Raw genomic sequence first — 19,638 nt, 5'->3', positions numbered from 1 at the left:
CCTTTTGTAGAAGTCACGGCTGGTTCTATTGTAAGAAACAGCAGAAACACAAATAGGAAAGCCATAACTTGGACAATTTCAATTAACGTACCTTCATAGCATGACTAAGCATTTTATATTCAGTGTACCTTAAGATCCAATTGAAATCATCATCTGACACACTATATGACAGTTGGTACTGATAGAGCTACTTATCTATGATACTCCTGGGACCACATTTACATAGTAACATCATGAATATATGCAGAGATCTCAAATTGACTAGATCTTGTCTTGGTTTAGACAGGAGGGCCAAGTTGGGAGGTCCCAACAGGGCATAGAGATGGAAGAATTTCATAGAACTACTCGCCATAATCAATCTTCCACAACCAGGGCTTCATGCAGAACAAATGAAGCAGAATTTTCTCATGCATGGATAATCGGACGAGGAAATGATCACACTCAGGTAACACCTCTTCCAATTCTTTGCAATTCTGGACCATCTCTTCCTTGCAGTTTTGACTTTGTGTTTGAAACCAGTATAGGCTCTGCTCACTGTCTATCATTCTGGAATCGAATATACCATTACAATGCCGCTATGGAAACAGACCCAAGAATTGATCCAACAATGTGGTATAGCTGAAGAGTAGATGCCCAAAGAGAAGCATTGATCCAAGAACTAGAGTGCCATCAGACCAATTTACTCCCTTCAAATTTGATAATATGTATTACAACCACCTAAGAAGTGGTCGAGCACTTTTGGAGTCAGATCAGGTGATCCATAGCAATTTCATGATTGCCGACCTTGGCGATAATACTGCTGAATGGGAAAAGAGATTTAGTGAAGCCATGGTCAATTTGACTAATATAGGTGTTAGGGCAAGGTTTCAAGGGGAAATCCGAAAAAACTGTCGAAGAAGGAATCGATCAAAGTTGTGGCACTGGTTGTGTCCCAAATCTAGAGGCCCAAGGGATTGATTATATGTCATTTGTCAATAGTTGTTTTAGAGCAGTCTGACATATGATGATCAGGCGCGTATACCTGTATGTGTCAAAAAGAGTAGCATTCAAGACAAGTGAAATATAATTGCATTTCTAAGTTTTCCCAAAGAGGGTTTCCGTGAATAGCACTGTATGGCACATTAATGAGGTATCTCTGATGATACCATGATTTCATTGAAAACAAATCATGCATTTTTGTCACTTGTACAGCTCTATGCCAAATAATAAATACAATGTTTAATAGCCTATTGCAACCATTATTCATGAATATACCATATGCAAGATTTACAAAATGCAGCATAATTTAACATGGAGCTGCTTGCACACTGTTTTCTGTGGGAGGTTTTCTCAAGAAACCAATAACTGATTCTTTGAAATCATTGAGCATGAGTTGGAAATCATGCCTCCATGACCAAGTTGGCTTCTTTAGAGCACGAATTGAATTCAGGCATACAACGAGCGTCCCACCTTCATGCAAAAGAACCTGCAAAATAAGCAAGCCACCATGATCCTGACTGCAAATAATGTGAAAATAGAGACAATAGAATTCTAAATATTTGGTTAGCAACAACGGTGCAATTACTTAAAACCATAGTTACCAGGATCTTCCGACCAAGGGGTGGATTCCTATGTGGAACATCCCTTCTGGGCTCTAGGGAAGGGACTCTCACTCTTCCCCAATTTATAAAATTCAGAATCTCGATCATTCCTATAGGGATCAAGATCCTGAGTTCCAGGAGTTTAAGATTCACTAGCATTGTAGTAAACATAGCAGTATAGTATAGTAATAGTATTATTAGTATAGCAGCATGTTATAGTATACTAGCACAATATAGCAGTATAGTCTAGGAGTGTGGTATAGTAGTATAAACAATACAGTACAGTACATATATTATATAGTTGTAAAGTAACTTGAAATATAGTATAGTAAATATAGAGTATATAGCGTAGTACTATAGTATAGCAGTACATTGGTGTATAGCAGTGTGATAAAATAGTATATACTATGCTACTATACTAGAGTGCTCTAGATTTTGAAACAATTGAGGTCAGTCCTCTACAAATTATCATATGATCCCAAATCAGTTGGAGGGAGGTCCTCCGTATATTCGGATCGAGATCCTTGGATTTCAAAGTGTATGGCCGGCAATCTCTACAATAGGAAGTTTCCTGCTTGTCACAATCAGGCGGTCCAGATCCCGATCCCAGGTCTAATTCAATCCTGATCCTTCTATCCCTGGTTTACACAAGTGAACATATGTATGAGAGAGAGAGAGAGAGAGAGAGAGAGAAAGAAAGAGAGAGAGTTTTAGTCTACCAATCAGCCAAAATAGGCTTCGGCATTATAACCATCATTGTGCTAGTCTTGGGCAAATATCGCAAGAAGTTAGCCATTGTATTATTCAACTTCGCCAACTACCACTGAACCAGAAAAACTGTATTTGGTAGTCATGCAACATTTCAAGCTCTCATGCTATTTGCAGATCCACAAAAACTGCACACTGCAAGGTCCAATTTGCCTCATTCTGGCACGTCTTGCCCATGCTTGTATGCAATTAATAACCGGCACTGTGCATGCTTGTATGTACAGGCCAAAAGGTCTGCTTGTTAATTGTGTTTAATAAAAGTACATGATCTCCGGCAGCCCACAAGAGAACTGCAAGCCCCAATATCCACAATAGATTCACTATTATGGGGCATCATGCAAAGCAAATGGCTAATAGGATTTATCTTTAGCTAAGAATTTGTGTATACAATGCCAATAGAGTAGATAGAAGTCATTGTGAGGGAGAATTGATAGTATGAGACTTGAGAAGGAAAATATATTTGGTATTCTCTCAAAAAAAAAAAAAAACGGAAAATATATTGATTAAGGAAGATATTGCCAAAGAGAAAATCAATCACTGTTTTAGCAGTACTGTAAACAAAGTTGCAATACATTTTAAAATTTGAAATATCTGATTTCGTCTGTCATCCCTAAAATTTGAAATATCTAAGACAACATTATATGGTTCTTACCTGAGTAGACAACATTGTAGTAAACATAGCAGTATAGTATAGCAAGAATGGTTCTTACCTGAGTAAACAAGAATGGGTTCAGAAGATCTCCCCTTCTACCCATGCCCCAACACTAATGTTTAAAAGGACAAATAGCAAACAACAAAGAAGACTCAGTTAGCTTCATATTCCTTTATTTATTATGGATTGGCAGGACATGCTGGCCTTAATTATCTTAAACTATTCTCTACCTGCAAAAGTCAGGGCATTGAAGAATGTCTAAGCAACGATTCCCACAAATTTGAAAGTATTGCTATATGTTCCTCTGCATTTCAAAGTTTTAAGTCACTAGCACATTACAGCATACAGTTGGTCGGATTTCACGTGTCAATATGGACAAGGAACAAGAAGCTTATCCCGCTCCTGATGTTTTCCCATGAAGTCCAAGTTTATCATTTATGAAGCAATAGGCATATAATAAATTAATCCAAGCATTTTGAGCTACATATCAAAGTACATCTCAATCACAAAACAAATAATGAAATTGGACACAAATGTTAGACTAACCCTTAAAATAAGAACAAAAAAAAAACAAATAAATCAATTATTGTTGTGGGAACAAGCAATAAGCTAATCCAGCAGATGTTTAATAAATTTCTTCAGTAATATCTTATATTTCTAGGGACAGAAACCACAAAATGAAGAGCATTTAGTATAGAAACTAAGAGTTAGCGTTTTGGCATACCGTTAACCACAACGGCAGAAAGCCCATTACAGATGGTAGAGATGCCAAGATAATGCACGATAGAGCAAGGGCCACACTTTGCTTGACCTAAAAGTACAAATCACATCAAAATGTAAATATACGATTATGCTGATAATTTTGATCAAGGTTTTAAAAATCACCAATTTGGATCGGAATCGCTTGATCCGGAATTGTTCCCAATGAGCAAGCCGGTTCACTTTAGGAACCGGATGATTTTTTAGTGAACCTGATATGTGAACTGGTTCCCATGTTTTTTCAAATTTATATGGGCAATTTAAAAATTTTCAAAAAGGAAGCAGCTGCCGACCCCATATTTTATATTTTTTGAATCTCGTGAACCAAGAACTCACAAGCTCCACCTTGTAGCTCCCCCCAAATGGCATGCATAAGCCTGCCATGCCTAGAACACTTGGCAATGTCGATGCTTATTATGAGCCATATTTCTTTTATAGAGGCGTTTGGCTCCTTCAAGCCCCGATGCAAAACAATTTTCTTTCTCCTTATCTCTCTACCAGCTAAATAACCATATTGAGTCTGTTATTAATGGCCTTACCCCGTAGGAACTTTTTGTTATCTTTTTATTTATGGGCTGTTAACCCTTATATTTTCATACAAAACTTGCATTGATTTAGTGAAAAAAAAAAAAAAATTCTAGAACCACATGAAGATCTTATAAGTATAATCGTATATGATTTTTTGTAAAAAGCCCAAAACCTAATTGTTCGATGCATAATCTGAAAAGGAATACCTTAATGCTCTTATCTCCTAATGCTTCTTTAAATATTTTCGCTTTGTGCACTTATTTTTTACTCGTTGGGAACACATTAATGATAGATTGTTTTTACTTGTTTGATTTTTGTCGAGAATACCTTCATGTTGGATTCTTTTTATTAATCTTATTTTTGTTTATTAACTTTCAATTTTTTTGTGGGTGGGGTTTATTAACTGGAACAATCGCTACTAAATTCAAAATGTTACAAGAATGTTCTCTTTATTTATTTGGATTGATTCAAATGGCACGAGAAATAATTTCAGTATTGAATTGGGTTTTTCTTGGCACATGTTTCTTTATCCATTTGGATTACTGAGATGGGAAAGATAAATTGCTGACTGCGAAATTGATTTAATGGACAACAAGCACTCAGACATGAGATGAGTCCTCATCATTTATGTATTGTTGATAAAAAATAAAAACTAAAAAAACCCTAATTCAATCGAACCATTTTTTGTAGACATACAAAAAATAATATTTTAACGATTTTAAGTTATTTTTTGAAATTTTTTAAGGCCTGATCTAGCTGATTCTCCAATCTGGACCACCAATCTACCGATCTAACCCAGTTTTTTGGATGGATAATCTGGGTCGCCAATCCATTTTTTAAAAACTTGATTATGATTATTGTTTAGAGCTAATAGGACAGTACCAATGAAGTTGTCTGGCGGGCTTTTGCAATAACAAATGGCACACCAGATATATTGTCCTGCAACAAGAGCACGTCCGCAACAGCTATGGCAGTAGCACTAGCACGTTGTGCAAGAACAATTCCCACAGTAGCAGCAGCGAGAGCAGGTGCATCATTAATACCATCACCCACCATTATCAAGCCCCCACCTGTTTCAAGGACTTTCAACTCGGATATTTCAAATCATGGCAAGTTAAAACTATGAATGAAAAACCAAAATGATAACTTGTCCCATCAATAAATCCAATAATAAATACTAAGAGTTGCACTCGATGAATATCCACATGAGAAACAAACTTTAACATTATCATCATGCTCATTTCAAAAGATCCGAATTTCTTTATCTCAATCATAATGCATTACAATTACGAAAATAAATGAAAACACGATGGGTTTAAAAGCGCATGTAACTGGGAGGTAGGAGAAGTAACAACAAGAAAATGTAGAGAATAAAAGCTTGGTTAGCATAACATTTATTACGGTTGCATGAGTTGACCTTATCTCAATGATGGATCAATATATCCAAGTGACACTATATGGATAAAAAACTCATGCATGACCTATTAACAATAAAATTACATCCTAAGATGATAGAATTACATTTGACTTTTTATTCATGTGCCATATGATAGAAAAGGGGGCTCCCATGGATAAAAGTGAAAGATTAGTGGCAGAAAAATTAGAAATATTAGATCAAGGATGCATGTTTTTTCTTATAAAAATGAAAAACAAGCACATATTCACCACCCATTAGACTGCAAAGAAACATGCATGGGCACTTATAATATATACAAGCAACTATCATGCCCCTTCATCCACCATCTTTCATTGAGGACAGAAGAAATGAAAGAAATAATTCACACCTTCACTCAAAGTACACTGGCATTTGTCAAGCATAGATGCAGGTTATCCCTAACATCCATACTCAAACATGGTCAATGGGTTTGGATTTTTCTTAGTAAACTTTCAGATATACATGTATAAAAATCACAAATATACACCTAAATGGGGCACCTCCTAACATCATGTAGATGGATGATAGCATCATAAGATTGGATGAAAGCTTAGGGGCAAAAATATGGACCTTCTTAGAAAAATTTCTACAAATGCCTTTTTAACAAAACACGTCCCAACATACAAAAATTCTAATTCGACATCAGCAATTGATACCTTTGCTTCAATTATTAAGCTAACTATGCACAGTTCTACAATAACCAAAAAATTCCAGGAAAATGGATATCCCCAAAAGATATTTTCAGTTCAAGCCCCTTTGTTGCAATACAGGCACTAATCCTTGAGTGAGCTGCAGAATCAACCTCTGAGTATTAAGAACAAGAGCTATAGAGGTGGAAAAAAAGAAAAACAACAACATCATGCTGCAATAGTAAATGCATTCTTTCAAGATAAAACAGAAAGAGAAGTGTTAATGACACTAGTAACATATACAGAAATATTGACATGCAAATGCCCGCCTCCATCTAAAAACTAGCGCCACTAAATGTGAACTACAAGCCTAAAGTTAATTTCAGAAGCAAAATATTAATTCCACATGCAGGTATTTAGTGACGACTTCCAAAGAAAATAACCAGCTTTCAAGTGAGAATCTAGCTTTCCAGAAGATGAATCTAAAAGTAGAGACAAATAGAAATCCTTCCTACCCCTTTCCCTAGAGATTGTTTTCACTTGATTAAGCTTGTCCTCTGGCTTCAAATCACAGAAGACTTCATTAATTCCCACAGCTTTTGCAACTCTCCATGCACTGGAAGCATGATCACCAGTTAACATCACCAAGCGAAGTCGAGCTTGGTTGCTTAATGCGGCTACAACATCTACAACACCTGGTCGGGGCTTATCTTCAAAATGGAAGAGTGTAACCTATGTCAAAAAAAAAAAAAAAGGAATTACGCAGTAGTATTATTTAAGGAAGCCATATGTATATAATGCTCAATTCATTGATAGCAGATTTACACGTGCCAACCATCATCATCATCATCATCATCAGAGCTTTTTCCCAACTATTTGGGGTCAGCTATACGAATCCTGGTCCGCCATTCTGCTCTAACAAGGGCCATATGAAAGTAGATGATGTGAACTAGCATGGCTTATGTAGTTTAAAATTTTTCTTTTCGCCATACCGGCTAGAACACTTACATATGTCCAAATATTACAATTAAAACTCAAATAAATGAAATGAAAACAAAATACGGATTCTTACTTGCTGGCACTTTCAAAAACTCTTTATTACATAATAAAAAATTACATCAATTGAGAGTGGGAACAAGACAACACAAAAAAGCATAAAACAAAACAATGTGCCCAAACATTAATGGACTTTGCACACCCCACAGCGGGTCTCCTCCATCGATGGCACACAGGATCTAGGTCTTTCTTGAATCTTTGCAAATGGGAAGTAATGTCAAACCCTTACTTAGTACTCGAGAGCACGCACACAAGATGGGGTCTCTCTTCTTCTCACACTATGTGGAGTGTTCTCCCTTCTATGTTTCATAAACCCTGGGGGTGTGCCCCTTCTTTTCTTAGAGACTTTGTGTGAGGGAGAGAGAGAGAGGGTGGCATGCCACTTATGAGGGAGAGATCGAGACAGAGAGCTCAAGGCTTTTTTGGGTGTGTCTTAGATGACCCACCTTTAGAGATACTATATAAAAGTGAGGCTAGGGTTAGGGGTTTTTAGGGTTTAGCCATCCTTATAAGATTCCATCTTGACCCTTGATCAAAGGTGACCTGTGGGATGAGATATCTTAGCCATGCAATCTATATATCAACCATCATGATCTAATGAAAGGTGCTAGAACTTTTTCCCTCAGCTTCTTTAACCTAATTTCATCAAATATTTAGTGTAGAAAAAGTATGTTATTTATTTCATGTTATTGTCAATCAATCTCTTACTCGTTCCTTTTTGAAAATCCATTAGCCTCTTTTACAAAACTTCCATTTCTCTTTCAAAACAAATTGCATGGCTTATCACACAAGCCACAGCATACATCCAAGGGGCCTAAAAAGGTGGGTCGTAACATTTTATGGGCCCCATTATTATTTTTAACAAAAAGAAAATGATTTTAAATATTTTATTTTCTTTTGAATATTTAAATACCTAAAAATTTAGTTTTAGCTTATTTTAAAATTAATTTTGATGAAATAAAATATCCACACTTCTAAAAATTTATTTTTAAAATTTTTTAAAATTTTTTAAAATCATTTAAAACAAAATTAATTATTTCTAAATTAATTTGATGGAAATCAGATCCAATTTCGTTAAGAAAAATGCAAAAATACTGAGGCACTCCATCTCTACTAGTGACTATGTCCCACACTCACGTTCTCAAACTGAGCCAATAGTTCCCATAGTCCATCACAGGGGTTCATGATTGAACTACTATAGTCAGCCTATAGGTGATGAGAACACGATCCTTGTCTATGGACTACAGGCTCCCTCTAAGGATAAGCCTAGGACACAGATACTTGTGCACACTCATTGCAAATGGTGTATGAGGCTATCTCTCGCACATATACATGCAATACCTTCAATGGCATCTACTTTCCAATACAGCTATAATATGTACATGTCATGTGATGGTCATGATGAAGATTTGGCCCTTCTCCTTTCATGCCTACCAATCACACACAAGGGTCACAAAGTCCCTTAGCTAACTATCTTGGGCATCTCTCCGACCTCATCAAAGGGTAACCCTGCAAACCCTTCTCGGTTGTGTTATATGCCCAAGTATCATAGGGTTTTAGAACTCAATTCGGACTAGCTCGTCAAGCCTGGTTTGAGTCTTGCAATCAATATTGCCAACTTCAGTCCCTCTGGACCATACTGACACTAGAGTTCATTATTTCACTATTATGAAATTTCAATACATGCTCTCATAAGGCCTTTAGATGGCCATAAAAACCCAATACCATACCCTCAGTAAAGCCACAAGTCCCCATATATTTTCTCATTGCTTCCAACCATGTCCTTTTGCGCCTACCCCTTGCCCTTTCTTAGTCTTCCACTTGAATCAATGCACACCTCGTAACAGGTGTTGTACTAGGTTTGTGCAGCATATGGCCAGCCCACCTAAGTCTACTTTCTCTCATCTTATTGCTTATTGAAGCCACACCTAAGTTCTCCATAATATTCATTTCGAATTCTATCTTTTCTTGTCTTGCCACTCATCTGTCTCAACATCCTCATTTCAGCTACACTCATCCAATGGATATGTTGTTTCTTGACCGCCTAACATTCCGCCCCATAAAGCAAAGCTGGTCGCATAGTTGTCTTATAGAACTTCCCCTTCAGCTTAATTTGTATGCGGCGGTCACGTAAAACTCCGATTGCATATCTCCACTTCGCCTACCCAACTCTAATTCTACATGCAACATATTCCTCAATCTCTCCATTTTTTTGGATTATTGACCCAAGATATCAAAAGTGCGCCCTTTTTGGTCTTTCTTAGCTCTCAATCTTAACTCCTTCCTCGTCTCTACTCTTATTATTAGTAAACTTACATTCCATATAATCCTAGTCCGAATAATTTTAAAACCTTTAGATTATAGAGAATCCCTCCAAAGTTCTAACTTCATGTTGGCTTCAGGTCTCATCAATCAAAACTATGTCATCCACGAACAACATACACCATGGTACCTCAACCTGTAATATGTGAAATAAGTAAAAGCGGAAGATACAAGGAAAGAACCATGAAAAACTCTCAAGAGCTTATTATGCACAAATATTGCCACAACACCTGAAATGCTACACAATCATTGCTCTCAATGTGGGGGGATATCTCCCATCTCTCATAGATGAATTTTTCATCATCATTCTTTGGGACTGGTATATAAGTGTCCAAGCTGCAATTTTGAATTTCCCTTCTCACTTTTATCTCATCGACATCATAATATTTTCTCGTCATTTTTTAGTAATTGATCATCTGTCTCTCACTCCCTCTCTCTCTCTCTCTCTCTCTCTCTCTCAACAATTGAGGATATTTTGGTTTGGTGTCTAGCCTCTTACAAGGGCAGATTGGAAAGAAACCCCTCTCACATCTTCATCCTAGATGTATTGGGAAAGTAGAGAGAGATAATGATCTTTTTGTTCTCTCTCCTATTTTGGCTAACTATCAAAGTGGGAAATGGGTTTCTGACGAACATTCATAGGTACCATCCACGGGTTAATGTTCATATGGGTAAATTTGTCATTACGAATCGTGTGTTTAAGTTAGGACTTTTTTGCCATTTTGTTGACATTTAATGTCTTTGTACACTAAATTATAATATATGAGAGATGTATGGGACCTTGAGGCGGTCATTCCACGTGATTTCAAAAATAAAAGAGAGAAAAGCATAGGCTTTGGCATGAAGATGAAAACAAGGTTTCTCCAAGTTACTGCTTGTGTTTGGCCTACATTGTTGCTGCTTTTTTTATTTTCTCAAATTTCCACACACTGGTTTCTTATGAAGAGATGTTACATCTCTCTCTTAAATCTGAGTCTCTAGCAAAATCCGGCAAACTTTCACCCATATTTCACCACAAAATCTCACTATCACCCAATTCCATACGTATTCCGGCAGTTCCCTTCTCTAAACGTCCATATGAGCCTCCACATCTCTTGAAATTCTATTCTCTTTCTCATTCTGATCATTTCATGCTCTTCTTGTTCACCGACATCCAGCCCATCCACTTCCCCTAAACCCTTTCCAAATCTGCTGGCAACTCACCCCCTGTTTTCCAGAAGCACCAAACTTCTCCGGCATCCCCCCCAACAAACTCTGGAAGTGCCAAAAATTCTACAGTAAGTCCATCATCAGTTTCTGGCAATCCAAAGACATCTCCAACAAGTCAGTGATCGATTTATGACAGCCCTAAGAGTTCTCCAGAGGGTGCTCCATCAGTTTCTAGCAGCCCATAAGTCCCACATCAACTATTGAGAAGAGGGTTAGAGCCAAAGAGATCTATAAAAATGTCACTGAATGGGGAATTTGGGTTGTTTTTGTTTCTGATTTTAACTCCTGCAGGCAAAGTTCAAGGTCTGTAAGCTATAATCTTTATGTGGTTATTAAGTTAAGAAACAGTCGAAGACAAAAAAAATGTCTATTGTGTCATGCCCTTGTATCAACATGAGATGTGTGGGATGAAGAAGATTTCTAATGGGGATTTGAATATTCTACTCTGCTGGGGTTTTGAAGCTATGCAAGTGCCCCAGGATTTCTCATATTGGAGAACCAGTCTGAGACTTCACTTCTAGGAAAGGACCAAATGTTCCCACCAATGGCTCTAAGATCAGACTGACATGAGCCCTTATGCCTTCACTCGCTGATCAAATGTGAACAGCTTTACAATCTCATATTTGCTCATGGTGCATCAATAAATGTGTTTCCAATTTTCTGTGGAGCCTTCAGTAAAAAATCTTTTCTTTTTTCTGTGCCATCATTTAGAAGTTCTTTTAGTTTTTAATGAATTAATTTAGCAGTCCACCTCCTGCCCATCACCCTTCATTCGATTAATCTTGGTGTGGGACTGGACTAGTCAATCAGAATTATCTTGCTCCTCCAATAAAGTTTGATTCAAAACCTGCAGAATTTCGCTGACTCTGGCTGATTAAGATCGATTATTTCACTACTGTTGGCGCAACTCCTTCAACACAGACCATCTATGGCAATCATTCACTCTGAAGCCCAACAACCAGGGAAGCTCCACAAAAGTCGTATTGTTTAGGTCACATCTGGATGTGGCCCCAAAAAAGTATAGGTGCCATTGAGGCAACATTTTAGGTGATGGCCAGAATGTGGAGTGGCTCCTTTGAATGTCACTTTAGACCCCCATTTACGTGTTCATAAACTCAAAAATACTGCCCATTTATGCGAGATAAAAACTGAATTTACCACGTTTCATCGCACTAGCAGAAAGGTCAGGTTAGCAGTAAATGATTCACATCATCAGCAAAGGAAGTGCAAAAAGGAACTTGGTTAAGAAAAACAAAGGTGTGCAAAACAATGCGGATTTGCATGATCATTCGAGAGTGATCCAAGTCATTTGTGATAGAAGCTGTGCAGAACTTTTAAAGTGGAGCACCTATTTCACCCAGATTACCAGGCCGTCGGACCTGGACCTAGGTGGTCTTACCAGGGTTAAGCACAGGCTCTTCAGAGAAAGCATTCATTTTCTGCATGGAGAGCCTTGGGGAAGCCACTCACCTCTTGTCAGCTACACAATCCAAATGTTGCCAAGCATTTTCCCAAAGCCAATCTGCATAAATCCTTACCCAATTTCACCTGGGTTGAGATGGGATCTCCTGGTTATTAGCAAAGAATAACCTATGATATCTTCCGAAGTTGTGCTTTGCTGGTCCTGAGGAGGAGTTTAAAGCAAGGCAAGCAAAGAAGGGAATTCCTGAAATGGTTTGCTTACCCCTTGCAGATGTTTTCCGCTTTAGTTAGTGCCCTGTGATATCATATTTGATGTTGCCACCCTTATAAGTTATTTCATCTCAACTAGGTGTATAGCTCCCACCCCCACTCACAGAAAAACCCAACCCAAAAAAAAAAAAAAAAGGAAAAACTCCATCTCAAAACAAGCTTCTTTCCAGATTTCCTATGTGAACATGTAAAAGCCTCTTGTGCCAATATTTCCACCCTCTAATCTGAGACAATAATCTCCAGAATCTGATCACATTGGAAGATAAGGAGATGGAAAGGCTATAGAGATCTAGGCTTCTAAATATGTGCAATGTGATCCTACCTGCTGACCTTCCATGCTCAGGTTGCAATTACAGCTCAATCTTTCGTCGTGGAAGATGAGCAAGTCCTCACTTAAATCAATGTCTCTATCTCTAGGGTGAAACTTTGGTCCTGTTCCACATGGTTTTGGGGTTCTAGGCCTCTCAGTACACATTAATATTCTTATAGGGAGGCCCATACAGCATAATCTATTTATTTCCATTCATAGTTACCGCAATCTTCTACCCCAGGTGGAGATGCTACTTCAAAATCTCAATTTGGCAATTCAAACAACGAATATTCAAGGTACCTGATTCATTTAAGTTAGGAATCTCACTTCCATATTAATAGAATCTCGAACAGACTTTTTGGAATCCAGATTCCACAGCATCGAATACCACAGTTCATAGGTGCACAAAATCGTGATCTGATGAACATAAAATCTCGTTTCCAATTTTAAGAATATCAGTCTTTGCTAGTTGGAATCCCGATTCGACGAAATCTCATTTGCATCAAGTATCTATCTATCTGTATATGTATATAGGGACAGTTTGAGGTCAGCCCACTAGCTAATAGCTACAGTAAATGCCCGACAGCCCAAATTGAGTATGGGCAAATCCAATGGCCATGATTGTATTTTGTATTTGATTTCTTTTTTTTTAACAAATCCATTTCACTTGAAATTTTATAATCTACTCTTGAAAAATAGGCGCTCCAAATAAAAATATTAAAGCAATAATTTACTTACAAGTGTATTTTGGTTAATTTATTTTTGCAAATAATGTTTTTAATATTTTTATTAGGTGCGCCTTAATGAGAAGAGTGGATAATCCACATTTCAAGTGATTTGGATTGATAAAAAAAATGATTAAAATTCAAATATGAAATACAATCATGACCATCAGATCGGTCTATATTCAATCTGGGACATTGGGCTTATACTATTCCATCAGTTAGTGGGCAAACAAGATCTTCACATACACATACACATACACACACACATACACATACACACATATATATGTGTGTGTGTGTGTGTGTGTGTGTGTGTGTGTGTGTGTGTGTCCATGTTGAAAATAAATTTTATTTCAAGATATAGAAGATAATATGTGTATGTTCTGTAAATTCAAACATGAATTCCCTAGTGGACTAGGGAAGCATGTTATTTAAAAGTTATCAGCCATTAATATATGATTGGTGTCTAAAAGCACTAGCAGCGTCTAAAAACTCCCCTTAGCATCATTTGTAAAGTCCAAGAACCAAAAATAAATATCATGTTTTCCTTAAGTTTCATTATTAACAAATCAAGTATTTTTACTTTTCTCTATTCAGGCTAGAATACTTTAACAGCACAAGGCCTTGATTCCAATACCTGTTGGGAACTATGATTAAGGCCACTCAATGCATTGATTTCATTACCGGGGGAACTCTTGTTCAGGTCTTCAGGACCATTGAGGATGTGAATTCCAATACCAGGGGGACCCTAGCTAAGTGTACTAAATAGATGGATTCCAAAACTAAGGGATTCTTGGCTAAGGATACTCTAGAACCTCAAACCTTTTACCTTGTGAAACTCGTTTTTCGATGATTTCTAAAGTGGTTCCCATTGGTAGGGTGCACGATTCCAAAAAGGTACAAATCTAAATTCCAAAACCGATCCCCACAAGGTAGGAATCTTGATTACTGGATATCCATTATTCGGACGCGCTTTCTAACGTAGGAATCTTCTAGCCACTCCGGATTCCACGCTTCAACAACTAAGTTCCCATGAACCTCACCTTCGATTAGTTCTCGCCTTAAGGAATCTACAATGTCTAGTCGAGTTCAGCAGCCCAACCACCGTCGATCCTTGAATAGGCCTTAGTCCTCCCAAGGACTGAAAGCCTCTAATATTCACTATAAATGGCCTAGCTGGAATATTTGTTGGGTGTCCTCCCAAGGACTGAAAGCCTCTAATATTCACTATAAATGGCCTAGCTGGAATATTTGTTGGGTAAAATGGGGAACTGTCAACGGGGCTCTCGTTGAACCCCCAGACTCAGAAGTGGAGCAAGAAATCTTTAGGCAAAAAATTACCAGAGTGATGTTGGGAATGCCATGCCCCTGATTGGCCTAATGCGAATGACACAGTCTCAAACCAAGTCTCAATTAGGCTAAGGTAATGGAAAATTTTTGGTTTCTGTATGATGCTTTTTCAGTGAAGTAGGAAGAGGAGGTCAGGCAGCATGCCATGGAGGCTTCTCTGCATAGCAAACTAAAGCCACTAGCAGTGCTTTCCTTTGCCAACCCTTTTCCTATGCTAGATGCAGATCGTATTTTTTCTTGTCACGATATCAACCCAGGGGTAGCTTCCTACCCAGGCCCATCTATGGTTCGTAGACATTTGACTTCAGCTATCTAATATAACTTCCAGATGCTATGGCTAGTAAAGTACACAGTTGCATATGTAATTTTCTATCCAGCACCATCGTATTTGTACTCTATTGGCAAGCATGGTTTCCCAGACCATGAAGTACTGGGGCATAGTTCTTCTGGTCCAAGTCTTCTAGGTTATGATCTACTCGTCCAAATTAGAAGGTGGTTTAAGGGGCACAAATTCGAAGATATCAACCAACTCACACTCCTAAAACTTAAATGGTGCATCGTAAACAATGTTTAAAAAATCGGACAGGCGGGTCGAACCAATCACCCACCGGTTCGTAGTAGGATCAGTCATCTTGGCGAGTCGGTAGGTGATCCATGATATAAAGAGAGAGAGAGAGAGAGAGAGAGAGAGAGAGAGAGACTAGCGAAAAATATGCAGGATGAAAATAAAAAATCGAGATCAAAATGAAATAGCTTCCAAAAAATAGTTTTAAATTTAGAAATGTACATTTAAATAAGAAAAAATAAGCTAGAAGTGAAAAAGCCCTGCTTCCCATCAAAAAGAAAGAGAGATCCAAAAACATGATTAGATCGCATAAAGTAGTTCAGAAACGATCAAAATCGTGTTTTCTTAAGTGCATAGATAAAAAACAAAGAAGAATCAAGGAAAATGGCATTTAAAAAAAATCGATCTCAGATATATTTGGTGTTTGATTCAATAACATTTGTGAGGACTTTCGCATATCAATGTGATACGAACATTTTGGGATGAATTTGACAGAATTTGGTGAAGCAATGAGAGATAATCAAAGATTTTCGATTTCGGTATCAAAAAACTCCTAATCTTTGGATTTCTTCTAATTTTGTTTTTGACCAAAGAAATGGTTATCTGTGTTGAGAAGAAGGCTTGAAAACTAAAATTGACATTAGTTCCATGTTTTTGCTGAAGAAATGTGGGAGAAAGATTGAGAATGGTAGACTAGGGAATCATGACCAAAACACCTTATTTTATTTTATTTTTATAAATTGCGTGATGGAATGGGGCCGCGGACTGGTCCCAAGCAAACACTACTTGTAACTAAGAATCAGTGTTAAGAACATTGTAGGTCCCACTTGGTACTCACCCAAGTTGGACTGGACCAGGAGCCATGCAATTCCAAGGCAAAAAAGCTAGGAATCACCCTAGCCTCCCGATTTTTTGACCTTTAATTGTTTCATAAATCTATGCCCAGTCCGACTTGGAATTGTACAAGATGGACGGGGGAGACTCAGGCTGGGACCCCTGATGAGTAGAACCCCGAGTCCAACTGTTTAAACACTGTTAGGATTCACACCAAAACGAGGTTCATGACTAGCAACCATGCTAGGAGGGCACTAGAAGAACCATAAGCCTTCGAATTTTAAAACACCATGTAAAGGGCCATTGCAACATGTTTTTTTTTTTTTTGAGAATAGGCCGTTGCAACATGTTATGAAAGGAGAATACAACTTAATGGAATACCTGGCAGATTTGATTTGCATTTGTGACAGGCTACCATAGAAGATATTGTGATAGCCTATTTTGCTTTACCACATATTCATATTTCAAGAGGTCCCAATGGAGGAGAAACACAATTCTGTAAATGGCTAGAAAGGGGTCTACTGTTGCAAATAATTCCATGTTATAGTATAACTGCATTTGGCGATACATGCTCCGACAAGGCTCCAACAATCTCGAGGGGGCACAGATTTGAAATGGAATCCAATGAATACTGGATCAAAGGGAATATGGGCTAGGATTCTAGACGGTCAATCACCAAAGTAGCACCACAAACTAGAATAATGCATAAGCTCATAAATTTGAAGTAAAGCAGGTTCATCCCACAATACAGATGTTGCGATATCGTAGACCCATCCTATGTTAGCATTATCATTTCCGAATTGATAGAACCAGGTGGCTGAGGTCGAGGATCATTTTGTATCCCAGCAATATGTGAAAGTACAAAACACATTGTCATATATTTGGTATGTGAAGCTTATAGGGGTTGACCCAGAAGTCAAGAATTTAGAGATGCAGTTGTCTTTTAGTTGATCCATTGGAAGTGATGATGTTTTCCAGCATCCAGTTAAAGATATTTCTCCGTTAATAGTGTTGATTATTAATACTACGGTGATTACTATAAAATATGCGCTTTGGGACAGAATACATCAGATTCAACATAGAAAGGTACTTCAATAACCAAATTAAAAGGGCACATAAATTAGAATAGCTCGTGTGCACAAGTCACAAAACTTGTACTCAGAACACTAATCTACACCCATAAACTAGGAGAAAGCTTTTTCTGGAGCAACCAAAGTAATCAAGCATATAGAAAGAATCAAATGAAATAGAAATATGAAGGGTAGAACTAATTCAATCTCGAAGTTAATAAATAACTTTTTTGATCAATTCAAAGCATGTGGATGTGGCCCACCTTCTTATTCACAGATAAAGCTGCATGCACGAAGTCAGTACCATAAGAAGATGCATTGACAGCCTCCTTAATATTTTGTGATTCAACCACAGTTTTGCACAGGGATGCAATGTATTCAACGGAACCAAGTGATGCACTTAGCAGTTTGCCACCACTTTCTCGTGACTACAAAATAAACAAGAGGTAAGGCAATGTTTAACTGCAAGTACAACAATGGGCACCAGCTTCCAGATAATGTTAGAAAGGGGCAAAACAAATATGAAACATAAAATTAGAACAGATTTTTTCCTCAAAAATTTATGAAACACAAGCTATTTCCAAGCCTTGTCACGGTTTAAATTAGGGCAGTAAATGGGTCGGGTCTGGGTGGGGTCAACCCTAACCCCGGCCCCGACCTGACTTGACTGAGACTAAGTTGGACCTAGACGCAGGCTGGGTCCAGGTCATTGGACCTGACCCCAATATATCAAGTCAGGTGATGATAAAACAAAAAAATATATAAAAAAATATTTCATATAATTCACAACATATAATTCTTCTCCTCTCTCTCTCTCTCTCTCTCTCTCTCTCTCTCTCTCTCTCTCTCTATCTATCTCTCTCTCTCTCGATATATATATATATATATATATATATATATATATATATATATATATATATATATATATATATATATATATATATATATATATATATACATATACATATATATATGATATATGCATATATTGGGGAATGATCAGGTGGGGTCGACCGAACCCAGACACGGAACAGATCCGGTTCGAATATGGGTCGAATAGACAAAGACTCAAGTCGTCAGGTCCACTAACCGGGTCTAGACCTGGTGCCCATCGTGTCAACCTGTCAAATAAAGGCGAGTCCACCCAACCAACGGGAACGGGAACTAGAGCGTGGTGCAAGTCTAGCTCGAAGATCTTTGGGCGGCAGAGCAAGAAGCTTTATACATGGTTTGGGGATGGGTGCAAGTTCCATGACTTCTAGGGAGCGCATTGCTATCTGGACGAGAGCGGGTCCCTGCCAAAAAGTTTGAAAGTATTGGCTAGATTTCGCATTTCGACTAAGTTTTAATCGAGGATTGAGCACAGGTACTGTGCTCATGCACGAGCATATTGTGCATTACTCCCCGTGTTCTAAAATGCGGCCACATCATGCGATATGCGCTTGCATCCACATCGCAAACTGGCGCATATGCGCTTTTGACAGATGCGGCCGCATATGCGCCGTATCAGGCGGCATCATGGCCGCATCCCGTATCATGGCCGTATTGCCCGCATCGCGCCGCATCTGTTTTCTGTGGAAAAAATTATCGAAATGGTCTTTTTGAACTAACAAAGTTAAGGGAAACTGTTTGGGGGGTTATTATACCCCCTAAAGGAAGATTTCCAGCCACTTTTGTGGCTTGTTTTGCATCAAATGGAGGGAAAAAAAAAATTTGGCGGAAATTTGTTTTTCATCCAAATCTTCGATTTGGCGGTTATTTGATACTTGGATGTTCATTTGATGCCTTTGATTGTTGATTTGGGGATGTTAAGGTGAATTTGTGATAATAAATTGGGGGGTTTCAGAGGCCATGAAGAAATCAAGCACTTCATAGAGTCAGTGACTTTTTATTCCTTCTTGTAGAATAATATTGTTATACTTATTTTGGGACAATGTCTTCTTCCCAATCTTCTAGTAACAAGGATCCGGCTTGAAAATACGCTAAACTAAAAAATCCGAAAGATAGAAATTGTGTGATATGCTTGCTCTGTGGAAATACTTATATGAGTGGTATTTTTCGACAAAAAGAGCATTTAGCCGGACTTTCTAAGAATGTAAAAGCATGCCCACAAGCTACAGATGATATAAAAAAGGAGAGTAGAGAATATTTGGA

At 37.9% G+C, this 19,638-nt stretch overlaps 1 protein-coding gene across 30 annotated transcripts in view; it reads right to left on the bottom strand.

Annotated features, from left to right (window-relative positions):
• Nucleotides 1-1,114: 1,114 nt before the first annotated feature.
• HMA1 (heavy metal atpase 1) overlaps nt 1,115-19,638 on the bottom strand; it is a 74,096-nt gene continuing 55,572 nt past the window's right edge. For 10 of the 30 annotated variants that reach the window (XR_016047144.1, XR_016047142.1, XM_020667123.2 and 7 more), the window contains 5 exons: nt 17,748-17,912; nt 6,867-7,083; nt 5,170-5,357; nt 3,725-3,811; nt 1,115-1,465 (listed from right to left, as the gene is read on the bottom strand). Coding sequence is in view for 14 of the 30 variants with exons in the window: in XM_020667123.2 (XP_020522782.1) it covers nt 1,286-1,465; nt 3,725-3,811; nt 5,170-5,357; nt 6,867-7,083; nt 17,748-17,912 (837 nt within the window). In the remaining 16 variants the exon portion in view is untranslated. Of the gene's footprint in view, nt 2,219-3,058; nt 3,113-3,230; nt 3,305-3,724; nt 3,812-5,169; nt 5,358-6,866; nt 7,084-17,747; nt 17,913-19,638 lie in introns of all 30 variants that reach the window. The other 20 variants (XR_016047145.1, XM_020667125.2, XM_088855268.1 and 17 more) reach the window with 5 other exon arrangements.

This window comes from Amborella trichopoda, chromosome 13 (genome assembly GCF_054954075.1).
Source record: "Amborella trichopoda isolate Santa Cruz 75 chromosome 13, AtrichopodaSantaCruz75HAP2 v2.0, whole genome shotgun sequence".
Taxonomy (NCBI): domain Eukaryota; kingdom Viridiplantae; phylum Streptophyta; class Magnoliopsida; order Amborellales; family Amborellaceae; genus Amborella; species Amborella trichopoda.
Note: the sequence above shows the minus strand (reverse complement) of the source record. Positions and strands in the feature narration are given on the sequence as shown.